This window comes from Talaromyces marneffei, chromosome 7, assembly GCF_009556855.1.
Source record: "Talaromyces marneffei chromosome 7, complete sequence".
NCBI lineage: Eukaryota > Fungi > Ascomycota > Eurotiomycetes > Eurotiales > Trichocomaceae > Talaromyces > Talaromyces marneffei.
The window spans coordinates 1,726,837-1,749,939 of record NC_072354.1 but is presented as its reverse complement, the minus strand read 5'-3'; the positions used below and the strand labels follow the sequence as shown (position 1 = coordinate 1,749,939).

The following is a 23,103-nucleotide window of genomic DNA, read 5'->3' as shown; positions in this document are numbered from 1 at the left end:
TATTCTCACTCTACCTTCCCCCTTTCAATAGTAGACAATTCCATTTTGTAGGCAGTTTTGCGTCCTGTAACCAACACTAAAAACAATGTTTTAAGCGTTCTTATTCTCATTTCTCTTGTGGTAAACCGTTACTACGTACGTGCTTGGTACATGATGCACACCGCTAGTTTGTGCACTGCAATTTTAGCTCCACAGAGGAAGTGGGAGTGGCGATGACAGGAGAGGAACAGTCATGGATTTAAATTGCATTTCGGTGGCTTAGCAGGGCTGCGAGCATGCCTACTATATAACTTTGTCGTACTATTGTAGAAAGTTGGTGTTGTATTTCAATTTGTAGGATATCAACACGATCAAATGAGGGAAATGATGAGAGCAGCAAATGAATTCCAAACATTCAAGAATTGTAGATTCTTTCTCCTACCTAGTCTCTAAGCAGCTAAGTATTTTCAATAATACTAGAGGACCTAGTCTTGCCCCTGTCACTCTTATTGCAGATAATCACATAGCAAACTTGGATACAGTTCGATTTCCAGCGTAATGACACTGATGAGTCGTTAAGTCAGTAGGGGTTAGAGTCATTGTGGGGTGAGGCTCAAAATCTACACTACAATCTTAGCTCCCTGGAGGAATCTAACTCATTGGAGCTATGGATGCACTACAAGCCCGGTTTCTTGGAAGGATTGTAGACTCGGGCAGCTGTGCGAATACGGAGTACGAGTGCTATTTGGATTTGTAGTGCCACGAGCCTGAGTACCTACGTGCTCTTGAAGCTAATAGTCTCCAAACTGACAGCAATCCCACCCCATCTCCTACGTTGCTAAAAACCTTCATATTTTTACACAACCATGCCTTGCTCTTATCTCGTAATTTCCATGGTAAATCACTGTATAGCAAGGCATGCTGTGTTTGGGCCTCTCGCCTGCAAGTCCTGTATTCGGGATGAACCCCAATTTTAGCTCTGTAGAGGAGTTGAAGCTGGGTTGGTTGATGAGCTCAGCCACAAGTCGAAGATGCACTACAATCTTAGCTTACTCGAGGAAATGGGTGTGGCGATGGCGTGGAGAAGAGAAGAATACTTGTGCGTTTGTACAAGCTTGGCTACTATATATCATATGAAAGCTGGTGTCATGTATCAAAATAGATCAATGACTCGGGGGGGGAGGGGGAAGGGGGAAGGGGGAAGGGAGAAGGGAGAAGGAGAAGGGAGAAGGGGGGGCAGGGGGGGGGGGGGGGAGGGGAGGGGGAGGGACGATGATACCTTCAAACAGATTTGAGAATACGTTTAGGATATTACAGTTTCTTACTGGCATATAGTCTATTCTAGTCTACGTCCTGTAACGCGAGAAAACTCATTTTTTATGCAGCTTTGTCCTTGTCGCTCTGTGTAAGTTATGGCTCTCAAACCCGGTATTAGCGAGTGGGGAGTTGAGAGATATGTTGTTAGAGATTGTTGCTGCAGTAAGTAAGGAGTATACCTAGGTATTTATCTGAGTCTCGCAAACTCTTTCAAGGTTGGCTATTCCTCTACTTTGGCTTTGGTCTTTGGTTGTGATACGCATATAGAGACACAGCAAGCATCGTTATTCAAGGAGCTGGCTGCCTCTCTTTATACACAAATCGTCGACGATTAGGGCGAAATCTACCGCTACTTACAGTGTTGAGTGTAGTATAGTAACCTTGTTCAGACTCGTTGGCATTACACGGCCTATTTATATTGAGCCTTTCGGAACTTCATGACGGCTGAAGAGCATGTACCTCCCCGGCTCTCTCCAATTCGAACATAATCAAGGATATTGAGTAGTACATCGAGTCAGTTTTGTACGACAACCACCACACTTGCAACCAAGGAAACTTCGTCAGAAACCGACTTTGTTAGACATGAATGGGAAAGAGGTGGAAATGCATGTGCTTTTCAGTCATCCAAAACTTCCGAAAGGCTCAGTATAATAAACCGTGTCCGCGCCAATGGAGTTGGGAACCATATCGCATTGCCGCAGCTGGTGGTTTCTGGGACCACTCCGCGGAAAAGAGTCCCGTACTTGAGGGTTTTTAACTAAATCATCCTACGCCATGATCCAGAAAAATGAGCGGACTACCTCATTTTTCTGATACAGAGGATGCAAAGGCCCGGGCTGAGGTATTTCGCCGTGACATGAATACACCGAGCTACCGAAGATCATTGGAGACGCCACAAAATTACTAAACCTTCCAGGGTTGATATCTATGTCTGAGAACGAAGAAGATGTTAAGGTTATTCAAGAGCTGGTGGACTCTTATCTCGAGAATTCTCGAACAATTATCCTTACAGTAGTGCCTGCGAGTAGTGATATTAACATTCGGGATATAATTCAACGTGCTCACCCTTTTGATAAGACTAGGCAGCGAACCGTGGGAATCATAATCAAGCCAGATCTACCAGATGTGATCAACGTTGGTACAGAACCCCGTACTGCGCGCTTGTGGGTCCTCGAGGTTTGCAGTCTTATGTTGCTTTGTGTGATGGTTGATGCTAAAAACTACTAGATATACCACAAGACGAGGAGTCGAGAGTTGCCAGGCAATCACAATTACACCTTGTTTGCCGAATTGTCTCATGCTCAATTGCAGAGATACGGGGGATGTCTGTCGTCGTCATTTGAACGCGGTCGTCTCTCTAGTCAATTGCTTTATTCGCTCTGCACTGGTCTTTGTCGTCAAAGGTGCCAAAGTTCGTCAAAGCTTAACACGGGTAATTTGAGACAACGCTGGATCTCAATGCCCAGGAAGCACATCGGGGATTGGATGTATTACTCCTAAATGAGGCACGCCATCCTATCACTAATAGCCATTATTGCACGGACAATATTCAGAAAGCTTGACTTGGTCGCTCCAACAGGGACCTGAAAGTTTCCATGGATCATGCAATTCGTAAGGACTGGAAAGGTAAATTCCATTCCAGCAATTCACAGGCTGCTGTCTGCCCTCTGAGACCGTGTTATCGTAGCCAGCTCATCTGCATAAGACATGTCGAATTACTCTATAGATAAAGTATAATATGGCCAGGCAATCGAACTCATCAGCATGTGTTATCCATCAGGGTGTGTTATCCGGATGAGATGGCTCTAAGGTCCTGCCCAGCATTATTGCCGCTCTTTCTGGTGCCTCGGTATAGGTACCCTATTTATATATTAAGGACAAAATAATCATTATATTGTTTTTATATTTATACTACTATAATTTCATATTTTTATAGTTACAGATTATTGGTTGAGGGATACACTTCTACAGAGAATTCTAACTAATCAGAAAGCGTAACAATACAGAGTAGAGATTTGATTAAAACCAAGTAAAAATAATTATAACAACAATTCTTAAGACATGACGAATTGGACTATAGATAGAGTATAAGACAGTCAGGCAATTGAATTTATCGGCGTGTGTTGTCTGGATGAGATCAGATGGTGCCAAGGTCCTGCTCAGTAAGAGAGGAGATTTGATTATCTAGTAAGTAAAAACAGTGATAATCACAAATTCTTAAGACATAACAAATTTAGACTATAAATAAAGCATAAAGACTGTCAGGCAATTTAATTCGTGAGCGTGTGCTATCCGGATAAGATCATTTGATTCCAAGGTCCTGCTCAGCGTTATTTCCACTCTTTCTGACACCTCGGTATGGGCGCCCTATTCATAACGGTTATTCTCAGCGGCTATTCTATGCCGTCTCAAACCCCGTGTTTAGAACTTTGGATACCAGGCCGTTAAACGAACATAGTTATTGATGCTTGTAGATGATGCTATTCAGCAATAGGATTGTAGCAAGACAGATATATATAAAGGGACCGATGTCCCTTCAATCTTTCTGATCTTAGCGTTAATTAGACCACAGTTTGCTGTTGTTGTCTATCTACAATCTCAAACAAAATGCATCCCTTCTTCGTCATCCTCGCTGTTATTAGCAGCCTCTCTTCCTTGGCCTCTGCCGCTAGCCGCCTATATGTCTTTAATAACTGCACTTTCCCCGTCTATCCCTGGGGGGTCGATCCTGTTCCGCCGAGCGAAAACGCCCACCTTCCGCCATTCCAAGAGGAATTCTACGTTATGTGGCCTCGTCCTATGGGTAATTCCATCAAGGTCACCACTGGCCTTTGGGACGGTGTGCCTCGAATCGCCTTTACCTACGATGGTGGCACCAACGGGATGTTTTACGTTCTAAACAATGAGTTTGGAGACCCCTTTGAATATTTCCCAGTCACGGCCACTCCTTTAAACCCTACGGGTCCTCGTTGCGACCCAATTCATTGGCCTAATGGTTTGAATCCAGGTGGCCACACGCCGGTCAGAACATGCCCACTGAACACCAACTTCCGTCTAACTCTTTGCGGTACCGGATGATTATTTTTTGTTATTAGTGGTTAAAATGTCAACCATCAACAAGTCATTCCTTAATATTTTCGGCATCTGTTATATTCAAAGAATGCATTTAACCCAGTCCACAGAAAAGTTTTCGTTGGCTTAATATGGCGGGCACCTTTTTAACCAGGTACTTGACAAGTTATGTAGGAGCAACTCCTTTTAGCCAGCGGTGTTTTTAATCATTATTTTTCTACGGAGTAATTCTGATGTTCTTGCAATCTCCACTCTCTTGATAATATCCACTCTCTTATAACATCCACTCTCTTATAACATCCACTCTCTTGATAACTTTGTCCTAATGGAATTCGCATTAATATATCCTAGTTGCGTACGGCGCGTCGGGCGTAAAACGTTCAAATTGCACTGCAATCTTAGCTCCTCCATAAAAGAAGAGAAAGTGGAGATGGGGACTAGGTAAATATCGATTACTCGTGTCTTTATTGGCGCACTGCAATCTTAGCTTCCGGGAGGAATGTAATGGTAACTTATGGGGTCTATGTCGGTGGCGCTACAATTTTTGGTTGGTTAGTTATTTGAAGGATGGACTCGATTATCAGTAGTACTACATTTTTAGCTCTTTGGAGGGGTTGCGTCTTTGAGACTGTTATTGCAGGTGACTATACTTACACATGAGCTTCGCTTCCTACGCAAGGCTTTGCAAGTTGTCCTCATTCGAGCAGAATTCCCAGTCGGCCTCGATATCAGGTGACGCTCCAGACTAACAATATTCCAAAGTTTTCATGTTAGTACCATCATTTCCATTTACCATAATAAGATAACGCGACGGTTCTTGTAACTCCAATACAGTGTACTGATTATAGGGACTACTTGTGAAAGATACCATACAACCGGGGGTTCCCTTACACGGACCTCGGAATAATGCTAAAAAACAATACTATGTAAATAGTAGTAGCGCTCTTGGCCTCAGGGGTAACGAGCTGGTCCGTCCCAGGAAACGGCCCTAGTCTTACCGTAGTCAAGACTCAAGTGCAGAGTCACAACAGTGACAACACTAGTTTTCAACCAACCAGAAAAGAGTGGGGGCTCCCAAGAATAGCTTATCACGCCAATGCCTGTGATGATGGCTGGCCATCCATTTACTTGATCATGATAGTAGCGCATCCCCTCGAGCTCAAATCATATCAGGAGGATGGAGATTATCTTTCACAACAGCAACCGGAGCCGAGTAGTCGTTCACAAACATTGATTTTCCGTCATAACGGCAATAAATGGCGGATTACCGGTCAAGTACCCGTCGAAGGAGCAGTCTCGACAGTAAAAAGCTACCAAATATTCTTCCACCAAAGGAAAGCCATATTTCCATATTCATCGCTGTCGTTGACCTCAGCTTCTTTCACTAAGAAGTCTTACTACTGCCTCATAACCATTCTGTGAGGCATGATGAAGTGCTGTAGATCTAGACTCATCACTCATATTGACATCGGCTCCTTTCTCGATAAGAAGTCTTGCCACGGCCTCATAACCATTCCCTAAGGCATAATGAAGTGCTGTAGATCTAGACTCATCAATAATGTTGATATCAGCTCCTTTCTCGATGAGAAGCCTTGCCATGGCCTCATGTCTGTTTTGTAAAGCATGATGCAGTGCTGTAGATCTAGACCCATCACTAATATTGATATTAGCTCCTTTCTCGATAAGAAGCTTTGCCACAGCCTCATGACCGTTCTCGGCAGCCCGTGAAAGTCCTGTCCGCCCTCCACCATCCGACTCATCGATTACCAACCCTGTCTCAAGTAGAAGCGTTACAATGTCCAACCGACCTTCCTGAGCAGCCCAAGATAGTGGCGTTCTATTCTTATACTCCTTTAGGTCTTTCCTATTTTTCAAGCCCTCTGTAATATCTGTCCCATTCATCATGCTTGAAGCCGTGTTCAAAAGAGCAGCCACAGTTTCGTTGTTACCGCTCGCCAAAGCGGCAAATAGTGGGTAGCGATATCGCTCTCGATGTATAGGAATTTGCCATTGCGAATGATCTTTAAGCCATGTACGGACGAGATTGGGATATCCTTTGTCCGCAAGGATGTAGAGAAGACTTGCAGCTAAGGTATATTCACGAATCGTGTGCTTCTCAAAGTGATTGTTCATCTTGATCCAGCTCACGATCGGAAATTCGGAAAGAAACTCATTCTGTACAACCACCTCAGCTGCAGCATTAGCATGGTAGAGAATGCTCTGAGTTGCATACTTTAAAAACGGGAATTTAGTTGAAATATTTTCTCGTGCGTTGGAATTTGGTCCTGGAGGTAAACTTTCAATGGAAGTGGACACCGAGGGCTGATTCAAATAGGATATGCAGCATTGTTTGAGATTCTCATGACTTGAGATCTCCCAGTCGGTTTCCATTCCAGGCCATAGTTCATGTAAACCATTATCTTTGAGAAGGAAGTCTCGAACCGATTCGTGGATAAATTGAACTGTGGGGTGTTGGGATTTTGTGATTTCAGCGAGTCCTTTTGAGTAACTGATGACAACTTTGTCGAGACTATTTTTATCACGGGTGGCAGCTGGTATTTGGCTATCAACCAGTTTACTCAATGATAAACCAGACCAGAGAGCATGACGAAACTCCTCTGGTTGCAATGGCCGCTCTGCGAAAAGAATCCAGCGGATACAAAGTAGGAGAGAATCCATATCTTTAGTATCACGTGTTAAAAGGTCTTTAAACAACTTGCTTAGATCGCTGGGTATTTCTGCAAGTCTTTTTCGTAAGGCTAGTCCACCTCATCGGTCCTCCTCATTCAAAATTTGAACAAACCAGGAAAACCCACATAAAGACGCCAGCCGCTTTGCGTAAAAGTTCAGGAAGCAAATCCTCAATAAGAGATTGATCATTGATCCTGAGGCGGTTTGTAATATAGATCGCTAAGTCTTCTGCGTGGCCTGGCTGATCCTCCAGTGTAAATCTTATTCCATGTTTAAGGACCACGTATGGATAATGTCGACTTGAGAAACAGATCCTGAACTGGATATTATGGTCTTTGGCCTGTTCCCCTAAATCTTCAAAGAATTCAACCATGTCCATAACTTGCTGTTCATCACACTCATCAAGAGCATCAACGAAACAGGTAAACCGGCGTTGACCAAGGACGGAGATTGCGTCACGAAACAGATCCTTGAGAATGTTTAGAGGAGGACAGTCCTCTTGATTCTGGGGGAGTATATCAGGATTATCCAACACTGTTTGGAGGTCGCGGTACTCTTCAAGCAGTTGGAGCAATAGTGATCGATACATCCCTGAGGTTGACCTCTCCAGGGATCCACCCCGAGCATTAAAAAAGGAAGCAGTTTTGACATCGGCACGACATGCTCTTTTCATATTGGAGTATGCAAACTTCATGATGGTCGACTTACCCGCACCAGGCTTGCCACTGATCCACAAAAATCCATGGTGTTGTATAAATCTTGTGGAATCAAGCCATGCTTTATAGCCGGGATGGTTAAGAAGCCATTGACATGTTTTCTTGTAATTGTCATTGATATTGATCCTACGAGAATCCATTTGTTTGAATCCAAGGGACTTCATCAGCAGCTGGCGGCGATTCTCAGGTCTATTCCGATCTAGACATTCGGTGTAAGCAGAGGCAAAGTTGTTCCAACTGCCATTGAGTTCACTCACCAGGGCTAGTTAAATAAGCAACTACTGGTTGCTCTTGAATCACAGGTAGCTCCTCAATCAATTCCCTTGCATATGCAGCCGCGGTCGCTGCCGCATATCTTTGCCATTCTTCGTTCTTATGGGAATCTGAGTAGTCACAGATCCCACGAACTGGGAGGCATGGGATTATATCCATAGTGCCTGCGGCTTCCATTTCAAAACATATAATATCTAGTTCTCGAGCAACATTGTCTCGGGTGATGCCGTGCTTCATAACTTGGTTTCCTGAAGCAATCGCACCGTAATGGATCTTTATGGTGCCGGGGGGGTCGTATACTCCGGGGTATAACCTTTGACTGATCGCAGGAATCACAGTTAGATGTTTGTGAGCGATGTTCATATGTCGCCCGGAAAAGGCGATCTGGAGCATTCGGTCGACCATACTCAATGTAACGTTCTAGCTTTTGCTGTAGAATGGATGGGATTCGACTGGCATTTAGTTCGTGTTTCGCTCGGAGATGGTTCAGAGCTGTCCCCAGCAATGGAGACTGGACTTTGGGAACAGCTGTTCGCTCGAACTTTCCATCTGCGACAATCTTCCCAAGATCGTACTGCATTATTCTTGTTCCAACAACCACATCGCCTAAGCGTATATCCCCCTTGCTTGGCACGCCCCCGCCAATCCCAACCATCAAGGTCATTAATATTTTCGGAAAGGTTCGTTTTAGGTTCGTTGCGACGGTTGCTGCATTGACTATTCCGTACTGGCCTGCTGGTAAACAGGAAATGACGATGTTTCGCCTCTTAATACTTCCCAGCACGTAGCTATTTGTATCATCTGGGTTCCTTGGAAGGGATTCATGAACGTCATCTAGCATCGCATGAGCAGCTGCAAGTTCTATGTGCAGTGCGCAAATCCAGGCGATACTGTAATGTTCATGTTGTAGAATAGTAGTAAGACCGCCCTCGTGGAAAACCTTCTGTCACTTCGAAGCAGAATGCCCTTCAGGCCCATGACTGTCGTCGTCCATTTTTGCCTGGCTTTCAGTAAAAATCAGGACTGTTGGTAAAAGACGAGGATAGATGATCTATGGTTTGGAATTTTTTTCTGGAGGTGTGAGGAGGCACACTATAGACAAGGCTACTCCATGCTCACTGCCCGGGGCTGTGCGCGAGAACAGGTCCTTACTGTCATCCAATAAAATGACAAGTCTCCATGTCCGCTGCATGGTTAGTGGGAAGATCGGAGATCACGCAAATCGCCATAATTTTGCCTTACTAGGCATGAGGATACCAGGTGGATCGCCGTTGCGCGACTATCTTCAATAGAGTAGTTCGGTCTCACTTGGCATAGGGTTTCAGAAACAATCTAAGAGAGACCCTGACACTCCGAGTGTACATTCTTGATACTGGTTCATCAGAAAGAGAACATAAGAAAAGATAGTTTGCAAAGTGCTGTACTGTAGAATTGAACAGAGGCAACCGGAATGCACTCTAACCAGGCAGCAGCCCAACTCCGGCTAGAATGACAAGCAAGCTCGACCTCAACCTTCTCCTAACTCCTCAAGGAAACTTCTTCTCCATCCCGCCGGACAAGCCGACTTGATAATGAAAAAGTATTCGCGTCACTTGGTGGTAGTGTAAGACCAAGGACACAGTGCACCGAAGCATGTGCAAGCACAGAGACTTCAGTGCGCGATCCAAAAATGAGAATAATCAATGTTGTGTTCCTTAGAACACTTTCAGAGATTAAACTGAAAAGAACAGATACTACACTTGATCTAAGCCAAAAGGCAAAGAGAGCTAAGGAAGGAAAGAAGAAAGAAAATGGAAATCAGAGCGGGAGAAAGCTGTTTATATAGGCGCTGGGAAGTGGTCTGTGCGTTGGCTGGAACAAACGGTGCAAACAGACCAAAGTAAGCAAACAACGTATGATGTAGCTTGTGTGACTTGCCGAGCGGGAACGGTCCGCCAATCAACGCCGCCGAAATAGAAAGCCCTAGCCCTATCTCCCACCGAATCGGGAAATCACTGGAATCCACAGTTGAAGCATGCCCGACGGAAACCACAGGGAAATTTCATCTCCACCAGCAAGTACACCACAAACTTCCTCACCCAGGCGCAGGATATTCACCTCTTTGCGTTCTTATCTTTCCAGTCAAGTCAATCGACCAGACAACCAAAAAAACCATCAATCAAAATGGCTCCCACCGCTGTACGTTGAACTACACAAGAAACCGCTTTGCTGTTATCCGAAAGGAATGGATCAGTAGGCTAATCAAAAGTATGAAATCGGCAATAGGCTCGCACCAAGAAGCCTCAGAAGGTTACCAGCAAGGTACGCCCCCCCCCCTTTCCTCTTCCCTTTCCAAACATATATATTCTTGTGGATGATGTGGTGCTAATGGTGAGATGGCGATAGTTCATCATCAACGCTTCCCAGCCGGCTAGCGACAAGATCTTCGACGTCTCCGCTTTCGAGAAGTTCTTGCACGACCGCATCAAGGTCGAGGGACGTGTCGGCAACCTCGGCGACAACGTTCAGATCTCCCAGTCCGGCGATGGAAAGATTGAGGTTGTTGCCCACATCCCTTTCTCCGGAAGATACTTGAAGTACTTGTACGTTTCCCTGAAGTCCTCCCCAAACTCTGAATTTTTTTTTTTTTTTTTTTTTTTTCTTCTTTGGTACTAATTCTGGTCGGGGTAATAGGACGAAGAAGTTCCTCAAGAAGCAGCAGCTCCGTGACTGGCTCCGCGTCGTCTCCACCTCCAAGGGTGTCTACGAGCTCCGCTTCTACAACGTCGTTAGCGACGAGGCTGATGAGGATGACGAGTAAATTATTTCTTTGGTGAAATGATTTGCGCAAACTGCGACGGTGGATGATTCTGGAAGATCGGTCAACAGACATGATTTATGATGGATGGATTCTGCTGGTCGGGGACCCCCCAAAAAAAAGTGATACCCGTGATGTAACTAGTTGTGTTATTGGTGTCATGGCTGCTGGGACTATTATGTCCGAGTGGTAAAAAAATACAATCAAATGGAAATTCTTCCATTAATCAGTCAACTGCACATCATGCGTAGATATATATAAGTATATGCTGTAATTAACTCTTCAACGGCCAAGTGCCCTCCCTCTTCAACGCCTTCGCCTTCTCAGCTACCTTGACCCTGACCAAATCCCCCGTCGCCAACGCATCTTCTTTGGAATCGTGACCCTTGTCGCCGCCCATTTGTATATCCCGCTCCAGATGGAGTTTGGTCAGATGCTTGAGACTGTATCGTATCGGCAGTCCTCTCGGGTGAGGGTAGAGCAGCACTGTATCAATGATGGTTGGATGGATGATGCGAACGACGTTCAGATCATTATCAATCGCGTGCCCAATGAGTGGTGTGGAAGGGTCGATGAGGTCGAAAAGTAACGATCGTGCTGCGGCGGGGGAATCGACGACTTGCATTTTCCCTTCTCCAGGTTCCTTGGGAGGAGGAGGTTTAGCGTAGGGAATGGCACTCGCGAAATGTTCGGGGAAGACGCCGGAGTATCTTGAATTCAGGTCTAGGATTTCTCCGATTGGTTTGACCAATACATCAAGCAGGGTATCACCTTGTGGCCAGCTCAGAGCCGTCAAGCGTATCAATTCCATGCCCAATGTCGTATATCCCATTTCACAATCAAACGTAACCGGACCCCGAGACTGTCCATCGGCATGGCTTGGAGTCTCCTCAAACTGCAGCACAGCAGCCAGCCTCTTCGGGTCCGACACTTTAAAAACATGGTGCTCTGCCTTGGTGCATCCCGCCGACGTCCCAACCGTCTCGTTACAACACGGAAAATACGCCTCTGTTTGACCCCCCGTAATGTGATCCGTAGCCTTTCTAGACGGTCGAAACACTTTCCCGGGGTGATACGTACATTGTCCACCAGAGGCCAGAGTGCCGTCTTCACGACGACCGGGGAAGACTTGAAACCGGCCTGCACAGCGGTCACATTTCTCCCATCCGTCCGCTGCTTGGACTCCCTTTTTGGCTTCGAGGATTTCAGTTTCTGTCGGGATGTGGGTTACGTAGCCATATTGTTCTTTGCCTTTGATTTCAGTGCGGAGCATTAACGCTACGGCGATTTCTTCTTCGTCCGTTAGCTCTGTTGTGTATCGTTTAGGTTCTGTTTCAGCCGGTTTGGCGGGCTCGAGTTTGTAGTATCGCGCATTGAGATGGGCAGCAACTTCTTTCTCCCAATCCTCCACACTCATTCGCGACAGCTTCACGATACGGAGTTTGATGATATTCCCATACACAGACGGATTTTGGGTTGCAGTTTTCTGTTCTTCGTCCAACGCCATGACAATCAACTCATCAGGCGTCAAGACCAAGGAAGCCTTTTCGGGTTTCTTCAGTTTTGCCATTTTCTCATTTAGCGCTTTCATTGTCGCGTGCAGTTTGACTAGAATTGTCGAACGGACTGAATGTGTTGCCGGCGCTTTTTTGAGTAGTCTCGGATTGAGGGATTCTTTGGGTGCTTTTCTTTTCAGACTTAGACCTGTTACCGTCGTCGTCGTCGCGGGGCTTTTGATAGGTTTCTCCTGTGGCCTGACTGGAGGAGGTGACACTTTTCTCCGCACAGAAGGTAGATCTTTGATTTCCTTAGGTGCAGTTTGGCGATGTTGTCCAGGTTGGACTGTGGTTTTTCTAGGCTGGCCGTCATGCTCATGTACGAGTTTCCTCTTCTTCTCCGCCGGTTCACGAACATCCTCCGTCTGGCCCAAGCGCGGAATTTGCTGCACCTGTTCAATTTTCGGATCTTGATGAAGAAATATGCAGTTCAACAGCGCACAGTGCGAACCCTCAGGACAAGCAACAGCCTTGAATAGACCCAAAGAAGCAAACATGATGCCCAAAACCAGATAGTATAGATCACAGCGTTATCAGCATGCAGATCCTAAATAAATAGCCGGTGTGAATCGATGTTGCTTTTGCATTGATAAGACGGCTCAGTGGTACAACCGCCTGTATAGCCAGCCAACCAATAATCCAATAGGCGCAGTCTTAGCGTGACCGCTCCGTCGGTCAAACAGGCTTATCTTGTGTACCAGAGATAAGACTCAGTATTCCAGAGTCTTTGTTGTACGGGGAATGATTTGGTGGAGAACTAAACCAGTGACAGCAATTGGGCACACCGATAAGAATGGGCAGGCTGATCGTTGATAAGGAAGGCGTCCGCATAGATGTGATGTATCTCGCACAGTAAAAAATCGATATATATTGGCTTAGTCTCGTTTCTTATGTTGTTTTAATAGCTTGCGTCTCCCATTCATTTCATGTTCAGGTAGTGTCGCGTGCCAGTCAATTTGGTCAGTTTCATCTTTCTGGGCAGTGGCCGGGTTGTCTTGAGTGTCGAGTGCTTGATTTAACCTGGATTCTTCTCATTTCAAGAATTATTGATTTCAAAAAATATCTTTTTCGAGGACATTAGAACATTGCTAAGTACGAGGTATACTTGAGCTTGTGGTGTATATGTACATCGAACATCGAACTGAGTTTACTGCACTGAAGAACAACGAGACACTCCCTGGTCCAACCAAACAAACAGAACAAACACCCGCCGGCCCAGAAAGCAACGTGATTGGCCCGATCTCACCTCCGCGATAGTCGCTTTACGCTTATCTCCTATATCCGGTTTCTAGGCCCCCGAATTGCGATTAAAGAGACCATGACTCTCCCCTTTGCCTGGTCAAGTATCCTCTCCTATCGGCCCCTTTCACACGATTCGTACTACATCCTCGAAAATATGGTTGACTCTTTTGATGAAAATGTGGACTTTAAGCCCGACCATCTGTGTGTCCTTGTCCATGGGTATGTTTTTTTTTTTTTGAGTTCTGACGTAATGGCTCGGACGAATGCTAACAACTTAATTGGGTGTGTGTAGGTTATGGGGAAATCCATCTCATTTAGACTACGTCGCCAGCGCAATTCGCGAACGACATGGGAAAGACAAGGTGTATATACTTGCAGCTCAACGCAATTCGGGGACATATACATACGACGGCATCGAGCTCGGCGGGGAGCGAGTCGTGCACGAAATTGAAGATACACTAGACCAATTATCCGCCAAGGGCCACTCCATCACAAAACTGAGCGTTGTTGGATACTCCCTTGGAGGGTTAGTGGCTCGCTACGCAATTGGGTTATTAGAAGCAAATGGGACACTCGATAAGCTGGAGCCAGTGAATTTCACGACCTTTGTGTCGCCGCATGTCGGTGTCCGATCTCCGATAAAGGGGTGGCCGAGCCACATGTGGAATGTGCTGGGTGCACGCACAATCTCCATTTCGGGACGCCAGTTGTTTATGATTGATGATTTCCGGGGCACGGGAAAGCCGTTGCTCAGCGTTTTGGCGGATCCCAATAGCATTTTCATAAAGGGGTTGGCCAAGTTTAAAAATCGGAGTGTGTATGCGAATATCGTGAATGATCGATCGACGGTGTTTTATACGACGGCGATCTCGAAAGTTGATCCATTTCCGGAACCGGAGAAAGCAAATATTAACTATGAGGACGGTTATGAACAGGTCATAATCAATCCAGAGAGATACATTCTCCCGACGACGCAGGAAGCCACGGAGGAGCATGCCAGTCGTTCTTCAGGACTGAGCAAGACGTTCAAAAAGCTTTACCGCACGGCATCGACATATATGTTTATCGCGCTGTTCCTACCAATTGCTGCGGTGCTGTTTTTGATCAATTCCGTCATTCAGAATATGCTCAGCCAACAACGCATCAAACTATACGAACAGGGGAAAACAGATTTACTACCGGGGCGATATAGAGTCCCGTTGATAATTCAAGACGTCCGCGGCGCAGTAGAGGATGTCTTTGAGAATATAAACGCCTCGCAGAGCAATGAATACTTGTCCGAGCATGAACGCGACGATGAAGAACACAACACCCAAATCAGACGGCAGTCTCTGAAGCCTGCTGCTGAAAAACAACCACAAAAAACCGGAACAGAGACTCCCGCCAGCGAGGAATATCCCCTTCTGGCTTTGACACCAGCACAATTCGACATAATCGATTCTTTGAACGCAGTCGGAATCAAGAAATATCCCGTTTATATACATAATGCGCGCCACAGTCATGCAGCTATCATTGTGCGGATGCCCAAACCTGGGTTTTCGGAGGGCAAGACTGTGGTGCGGCATTGGTTGGATCATGGGTTTGAAACTTAGACTTTTTTTTGAAAAGATGATGACATTATGGATATATAGAGGTATTGTTTTGGGGGCGTTTTGGCATTTCCTATTGTTATTTAGCGTCTCAAATAATCTGTAGGTAGAGATAAATCTCGGTTGGAATAAGGCGTCAGTCGTATGGCAAAGCTACTTGGATACCTAATTGTTTGAACCCAGTGGTCTAAAAACCTGCATTCTATGCAGCTGTGTGTCATAGTGCTGAAACAGAGCATATATTTCAACATTGAAGAATACTTTATTCTCTGTTTCATACACCAGGAGTAGCATCAATTCTTTCTGGGATACAGCTGTATGAATGCCTGGATACGGCCACACACAGACCTCTGCATAGGCATAAATATATCTACGTGCCCTCCCCTCTAGATATCCTAGAAATCAGTCATCTTTAATATTAGGAATCACACCATATATTGATTGGGCTCACCTGCATAGGCTTTATCCAATCCATGCTTTGTGTTCTTGGGCCACGTGAAACTAGCAGGTATGCACAAATGTGAGTGTCAAATATAGAGAACTATATGTAAGACTAATTGCGTTGCTAGAACTAGATGGAACTGGAACAGATCAGCTCCAAATATCACATCCAAGATGAAAGCAGACAGTGCAGGAAATGAAAGAGCAAATAGGGCAAAGGACACACTTAGCTAAATCAAGCAGGTGTGCTGTTTGAAAGAAAGATGGTCAGTTCCCATCAACATTGGTTCTTGCCCTTCTATCTATAAATTCTGATCAGGGTCATGGTAAAGTTCTTCTTTTCTGCCATCTTTCTCATCATTTAAAAAAGCGCTGCCTAGATGTAAAAAGTCAGATCATCATGGATCAGCCAACACATATCATCGACGAGGATGGCGAAGTGACGATAATCCTCCGCAATGCAAATGCCCCCTTTGCATATACGAGTATGGATGACAACATACAGCTCGAGAAGCTCCCTGAAACTCTCCATGAGATTGGTGAGTATGTGCCAAAACGTACCGAGCAGGTTAACAAACCTTGCGACCATTCTACCAAAATGGTGACTTCTAAAAAGGACAAGAAACCGAAAAGACTTACCAAGCCTACCAACTTGGAACCTATTGATGAGCATGGCGACGGCGAGTCTGCCGGCCAGGAGACTGGGGATGAAGATCCGATGGAACCCGATTTCCGTATCCAGGTATCTGCGAAGCATTTAACGGTTGCCTCCCCGGTTTTCAAGAGCATACTCACTGGCCCTTGGAAAGAGAGTGCGACTTATCTGCAAAAGGGCACTGTCGAAATCCTTGCAGAGGGCTGGGATATTGAGGCCTTCTTAATCCTGCTCAGAGTTATACATTGCCAATTCAATCAGGTACCCCGAAAACTGACTCTTGACATGCTCGCCAAAGTCGCCATCATAGTAGATTACTATCAATGCAAGGAAGCCGTGCGATTCTTTTCAGATACCTGGATCGACAGCCTCGAAGAAAAGATTCCCAGGGGCTATTCTCGGGACTTGATTTTGTGGTTATGGATAGCCTGGTTTTTTCAACTGGAGGACCAGTTTGGAATGGCCACTCTGCGTGCCATCACGTACAGTAACGGCGGGATCATGAATCTTGGACTCCCTATTCCTGAACGAGTCATCCGTAAGACAGACAGCCCGTTTCGATACCAACCAACCAACCAACTAATGAAATGCTTTCTAGATTCAATAAACGCGGGCAGAGAGGAGTCTATCAACGACGTGATCTCACTGCTTAATGATACCCACGCGGCCCTCTCAAGTGGCACTCGAGGCTGTAGCTTTGAGTGTAGCTCCATCATGTGCGGCGCTCTCGCAATGCAAATGACGTCAAACTATTTACTGTCCCCGAAGCCCTTGCCTCCTTTCCCAGGTATAAACTACCACCAGCTAGTGCGAACGGTACAGTCATTTAAATCACCAGAGTGGTATGGTACGCCCTCGTCTTCGCACAGTTCAAGCGTTCATGTCGGAGACATCCATGAATGCAACGATTCCGCTTTTAAACGCCTTTTTGGCGAGTTGTGTGATACTGCCAAATGCCTTGGTCTGACCCGATTCATTGCCAAATAAATGAGGAACTCCGGGAACCTCTCAGATAGTCTAGGTTTGAAATATTTTACTTGGTGTTTAGAATTATGTTGGGTTTCCCGAAGCAAGCCCTAACACAGCCTGCCTGCCTATTCCGATACCTATCGATACCCATGTATTAGGCGTTGGCACAATCAATAAAATCAGACTTCTTATTAATCGCATGGTGCAACTTCATAGCTATCACTGCGTAGAAGCTACAGCTCATCCGAGGACATCTCCGTACTACGTAGTGTTGAGGGCTACGTCAGCGGCTGTCCCGTAGGGCTGATAGAGACAACGAATGCAACCTTGGTCCTGGTTCAACAGCATGTATCTCCTGTTATATATCTCAAAATATTGATATACTGCCTTGAGTGGTGGCACCGCTTTTTCCAGATACGTAGTTATTCATATCCATCAACGTATGTAGTGCGCTAAGCTACGACTACCCTGGGATACCGCACCCTCCGGCAAAGTTCACCCACCCTTAATTCTGTGAAATCGATCATCGCACTAAACTAGTAGCGTACCTAATATACAAAATCCAACCGGGCACGACAGCTTCTGCAAGCCACCTGCAAGCCACCGCTCCTTTCCCCTTGATGGCTGACTATAGTATAGTCTATAAAGAACGGTAGACGTCGGATCATCAGCCTCAAAGTTCGGAGCACGTACCTTGCCGTACCGTAGCCTTACTCAGCAGCGAAGGAAAGGAGGTCGGAGCTTGATCGGCGATGCAGGATGGTGTGCACAGCGTTAATAATGGCATGGAATGGCATGGCACGGCTCGGGGGACATGGAGCCGACGTTTACGACTTTACTCCAGTAGTACGTTCAGGGGATTTTTTGGGGTTAAGGATTAGGGTTGGTGGTACTGTGCAGCCGTGGGTCTAGGTGTACTGTGCTCCGAAGCTGTGTGTGGTGTGCCTGCTTAGGCCAAACCGAAACCAAACCACGTCTAGTTAATTGACCCGGTTATCTGGACTGAGTCAGTCGTATTCGACTAGGCTATAACCCAACCTCTGGTCCCTCCTTCGAGATACAACCCCGATGCATCATGAACGTGAATCCTGTCCAGATGATTTGCATCTGATGATGAAACTCGACATGACCGAACAGCTCCCGGATAATAAGTTACTGGTACTTATATTAGTGATGATATGGTTAATTTCCCGTGCCTACTACTAGTCCACTACGTATAACCTCCGGGGGTTTGATCTGTCTGAGCGTGATATCCGGAGCTGTGTTCCGTCCATAGCATCTTTCACATTTCAGACGCTCTATTTACCGGTAGTCGCTCAGATACGCAAAAAATGGTATCGTCCTTCGATAGACCATCGCAGACATGGGGAAACGGACACGGTGCTATCCAACAGAACCGGGGATGTTCCTCCTCATAGATGACCTCGAGGGTAACTTAGTTACTGGTGCCGGTTCTATCCCTACCGTGGGTCCGTTTGATAGAGATCGTCGGTTCGCAAGCCATCTGGGAACGCCTCAGGCACCAATGCCAAAATAATGCCAAAAAGTGACGTCAGCCGTCCCGAGACAGCCCGATGGTCTGCTCCCAAAACAGCTTAGTGCAGATTTCACATGCCCAGAAAGCAGCTTACTTAATCCAACGACGACAACACAACACTGACGAACAACCAATTAACCTAAGTTAGTTACTGCGCAGTGCTCATCGTATACTCGGTACGCAGCAATACACATCGAGTACATACACCCCCAATTGGTGGCGGCGATAGGAATGACATCGCGCCCCTCTACTGCAGTAGGATGATGGATCCGGACGATCTACCCCTCCATCTCCTTGGTGCATGCGATCTGATTCGACCGCTGTTTTGAGCTTTGTTCGATACTCTCTACTCGTGCAGAGAAAAAAAACATAACTTCATATGCAATCCTTCCAAAGTGGCAATTACCCTGTCCAAAGCAGAAAATTCTCTCATTTTGTCCCTACGTTTAATTCTTAATTCTTAATAGTACGTATGTAGTAAGACGTACGTACTGAACAGGGAATAGGTACGCCCCGGTGTCTGCGAGTAGTTTAGATCTGGACCAATCGTTTTCTCTGGCAGCGATGGTGTTGCATTTGTACCTTGACAAAGTCGTAATTGGACGGTGATTTACTGGGTTTACTCAAAGCAAATTGACGCTATGTTTCAGCTACGAGACTCGAAAAATTGCTCATGAGAGATTTATCGAGTACGTTGCAAGTGCGTTGCAAGTACTGGGTAAGTACTTGCTCTGTAGTAGTAGTAGTAGTAGAAGAAGAAGAAGAAGAAGAAGAAGAAGAAGAAGTGGTCGGTGGTGACCTTGGGTCGTCCAGTTTGTGCACATCGTTGTTGGTATTACTTGTAATGTACGTAGTAGGGTAAGTCACCTCGTCCAGATGTGACTGACGTGTGAGAGCGGCGCAGCCACCACGCGGTAGTATCCTTGTACGATAGTGTATTTTTGATCAGATCAGATCAATCAACATCGCCACTTGAGAAGTACAGAGTATGTTCTTTTTTGATGAAATTGTATCAATGGAAAAATAGATAGAATCATGATTTGAATTTGCTAGCCGAGATTATATATCTGTTCTTTCTTTTCCTCGTAGAGAATATCATCTGCCGTTCGATCCTCGACGATATACTTCGTGTTAAGTTTACATCGTCCCCCGCCACTTTGTCTACGAGCAATAGGCATCATGCACCCTTGCAATTCGGAACTATCAACTACTAGATGCATGCTCGTATGCAAGAAAGCACACCGTCGATGTACTTGACTCGGACAGTTGCAAGTAAGGAGCGCTCATTCAGCTGAATTGCAGGCAGTAAGCATTTTACAATACGTACGCACTACGAGTACATATGTAACTACAAGGCTCCATACTGATACGGCGTGCTCCACTCAACCAACCGCCATCTCTCCGTCAAAGCAACTAAGTTGGTCAACCTCCAAACCCTCGAGCATCAATCCACCAGCCGAGTGAGGAGAGTGGACCTTGCCATGCCATTTCTAGGTTTCATTCTTGGATCGAAATCATGGGTTGGTCTCCACCATATCAACAGCCACTGGAAAGATGCAACATCCAACGGGTCTGTGGTTTTCGCTTATCCCTGCCTCTCTCCGAGAACCTGCGATACCGATCTTTAACAAAACGTTCAAGGGCATGATAACTGGCTGACAGCAGGGGGATTGATTGGTTCCCACGAGCAAGACCAATGCAATTATCGACGTGCCTGAGAGACTTTCGATACCGCCTCCCTGGCGATAGAGAGAGTACATAAATATGGCTCTAGCCCAGCTCCACTGATTGTTAACTATTTGCTAGATACATATTCATACACATCATACCTTTTTTATTTCTTCATTCTATTTATTGATTCTATCTTTCGACTGTGTGTTGACATACCGCCCACTCTACATAACTAATACACCCCACATATCGCCTCACCCATATCGCCTGACACATATCATATATTTACATCTACATACACCTTGACACAACAATTTCAACGAGCACAATGGCGGAAGCAGACAACTACCTCGTGCCCGAGTCCCAACGGACTCGCCGCCTGTCTTCCATATCCGCAACCTGCGCCGACCTCTTTTCGGGGCCTACCGTCCTTGTGCCCCCCAGACATCTCATGGCCAAAAGCGATGCATTTGAAACCGCTCAATCAATCGAACTCGCCAAAAAGCATCTCGAAGAATCCACGACCTCCTCCTCTGAAGAAGCAACCCCGGCTTCGGGGTCACCAGTTCTCAAGGCCGTGCCAACACACAACTCCGCTTCGTCTATAACGGATAAATATGCATTTGCGTTTGATATTGATGGCGTTTTGATTCGAGGTGGGAGGGTTATTCCCGAAGCCGTTGAGGCGATGAAAGTTTTGAACGGTGAGAATGAATTCGGAATCAAAGTGTACACTCTCCTCCTTTTTAAGCTTTGTTTTAACAGATGAATGGAAGCTAACGACAACAGACCATACATCTTTGTCACCAATGGCGGCGGCAAAACCGAGGAAGAGCGCTGCCTCGACCTCAGCCGCCAACTCGAACTGGAAGTCTCCCCCGGCCAATTCATATGCGGCCACACGCCCATGCGCGAAATGGCCGAAAAATACAACACCGTCCTGGTGGTTGGCGGCGTAGGCGAAAAATGCCGCGAAGTCGCCGAGGGATATGGATTCAAAGACGTCGTCACTCCAGGCGATATCATCAAGACCAATGCCGAAACCACACCCTTCCGTAAACTCACCCAAGTAGAATGGAACAACTCCCGGGTTAGGGAGTTTGACAAGCTTAATATCGAGGCCATCTTCGTCTTCGCCGACAGCCGTGACTGGGCCGGCGATCAACAGATTATTCTGGATCTGCTGATGTCCAAGAACGGACGCATCGGAACGCGCTCGGAATCCTTCCAGGAAGGACCGCCAATCTACTTCTCGCACAACGACGTCGTCTGGTCCACCGCCCACGACTACACACGTATCGGCATGGGTGCGCTGCGCGCTTCGCTGGAGGCCCTCTACAAAGCCGTTACGGGCAAGGAACTCACCACCATCGCATTCGGAAAGCCGCAACTCGGCACCTTTGAATTCGCAACCCGCCTGTTGAGGCAATGGCGAAGGGATACCCACGGCATCAACAGAGCACCCGATACTGTATACTTTGTCGGCGATACTCCGGAATCTGATATCCGCGGCACAAATGAATACAACGCTCACGCTGCCTCCGGGGACGCAGAGTGGTTTTCTATCTTGGTGAAAACGGGTGTTTTCCAAGAAGGCACAATCCCACGCTACCCACCTAACAAAATCGCTAATAACGTGCTGGACGCCGTAAAATTCGGTATGCAACGCGAATTCGCAAAAGCGGTCAAGGAGCATGTTATCTCTGAAGCAGACCGGAATCAGATTGTGGATGATGATGATGCTGATTCAGATGAGGCTGTTGTTTTGGAGTAAACTCAGAAATACTCTTTCTTTGTTTTTTTCAGTCTCATATCATGATTTACGACCTTTTTTTGTTGACCTTTTTTGGTTATGGCGTTTTGAATGATTCCCCCCGCCATCCTTGGTATATGGATACGGATATGGATATTTGATACGGTCTTCTCTTCGTCTCTGCTATCTAGAATAGAATAGAGTGACTAGACGATCTTTCTTTTGTGACGATATAAAGTCAGGGCCTTTTTTTTTTTTTTGTTTGTTTCTTTGTTTGTTTGGTATGCTCGGAATATGGCGTCGATAACTTCATTTCTAAACTTTCACTTCAGAAACTATGAATTCTTTGATGAGTTTAGAAGGGATGCTTGCTAAACGACGTCAGTCAAGACCACTACGATCTGTAACGGGCAGGACTGGATCCAGAGTTTGTGTTTAATCTGTGTTTAGCAAAGTACAGTTGACGGCAGAGATAGATGTTCTCCTTGTCTAGCAGGATTGATGAACGGCTCGTTTTCTTCAAAATTAATAACAAATTATATACATTTTTGGTTCCTCTTTGCATACATGCTGGATTTGCTTATACTTGTTATATAAATGGTATATGGTCTATGGTACATTGGATAACCCGTCGCCCACACGAAATCATATCAATGAAGATCAACAACAGAAAACAGAAACGCTAACCTTGACAAAAAAGCACAAACATTTTTATTAATACAGAACATGTAAACAATCAATCCAAAAGCAAAAGCAATCGAACGAACGGCAAGAGCAAAAAAGTTCAAGAAAAGTCGGGCATTCTAAACATCAATAGGAAACCCGCTTTGTCTCGTATCATATCA

General features: G+C 45.9%; 7 protein-coding genes across 7 annotated transcripts; 5 read left to right on the top strand and 2 right to left on the bottom strand.

Annotated features, from left to right (window-relative positions):
* Positions 1–3,903: 3,903 nt before the first annotated feature.
* On the top strand, positions 3,904–4,374 carry EYB26_009285 (uncharacterized protein; the record flags this gene model as incomplete). The annotated part of the gene is made up of 1 exon (XM_054268535.1): positions 3,904–4,374. One exon carries the CDS (start codon positions 3,904–3,906, stop codon positions 4,372–4,374), a length of 471 nt encoding a protein of 156 aa, XP_054124510.1.
* Positions 4,375–5,739: 1,365 nt separating this feature from the next.
* Positions 5,740–8,889, bottom strand: EYB26_009284 (uncharacterized protein; the record flags this gene model as incomplete). Its single annotated transcript, XM_054268534.1, has 4 exons — positions 5,740–7,114; positions 7,185–7,974; positions 8,033–8,367; positions 8,456–8,889. 4 exons carry the CDS (start codon positions 8,887–8,889, stop codon positions 5,740–5,742), a joined length of 2,934 nt encoding a protein of 977 aa, XP_054124509.1.
* Positions 8,890–10,211: 1,322 nt separating this feature from the next.
* EYB26_009283 (uncharacterized protein) lies at positions 10,212–10,848 on the top strand (the record flags this gene model as incomplete). Its single annotated transcript, XM_054268533.1, has 4 exons — positions 10,212–10,226; positions 10,314–10,349; positions 10,434–10,630; positions 10,722–10,848. The coding sequence occupies 4 exons, from the start codon at positions 10,212–10,214 to the stop codon at positions 10,846–10,848; spliced, it is 375 nt and encodes a 124-aa protein (XP_054124508.1).
* Positions 10,849–11,119: 271 nt separating this feature from the next.
* Positions 11,120–12,898, bottom strand: EYB26_009282 (uncharacterized protein; the record flags this gene model as incomplete). Its single annotated transcript, XM_054268532.1, has 1 exon — positions 11,120–12,898. The coding sequence occupies one exon, from the start codon at positions 12,896–12,898 to the stop codon at positions 11,120–11,122; it is 1,779 nt and encodes a 592-aa protein (XP_054124507.1).
* An 821-nt stretch (positions 12,899–13,719) lies between these two features.
* Positions 13,720–15,235, top strand: EYB26_009281 (uncharacterized protein; the record flags this gene model as incomplete). Its single annotated transcript, XM_054268531.1, has 2 exons — positions 13,720–13,862; positions 13,936–15,235. 2 exons carry the CDS (start codon positions 13,720–13,722, stop codon positions 15,233–15,235), a joined length of 1,443 nt encoding a protein of 480 aa, XP_054124506.1.
* An 838-nt stretch (positions 15,236–16,073) lies between these two features.
* Positions 16,074–17,315, top strand: EYB26_009280 (uncharacterized protein; the record flags this gene model as incomplete). The annotated part of the gene is made up of 2 exons (XM_054268530.1): positions 16,074–16,866; positions 16,927–17,315. The coding sequence occupies 2 exons, from the start codon at positions 16,074–16,076 to the stop codon at positions 17,313–17,315; spliced, it is 1,182 nt and encodes a 393-aa protein (XP_054124505.1).
* A 3,518-nt stretch (positions 17,316–20,833) lies between these two features.
* On the top strand, positions 20,834–22,279 carry EYB26_009279 (uncharacterized protein; the record flags this gene model as incomplete). Its single annotated transcript, XM_054268529.1, has 2 exons — positions 20,834–21,234; positions 21,295–22,279. The coding sequence occupies 2 exons, from the start codon at positions 20,834–20,836 to the stop codon at positions 22,277–22,279; spliced, it is 1,386 nt and encodes a 461-aa protein (XP_054124504.1).
* Between the last annotated feature and the right edge of the window lie 824 nt (positions 22,280–23,103).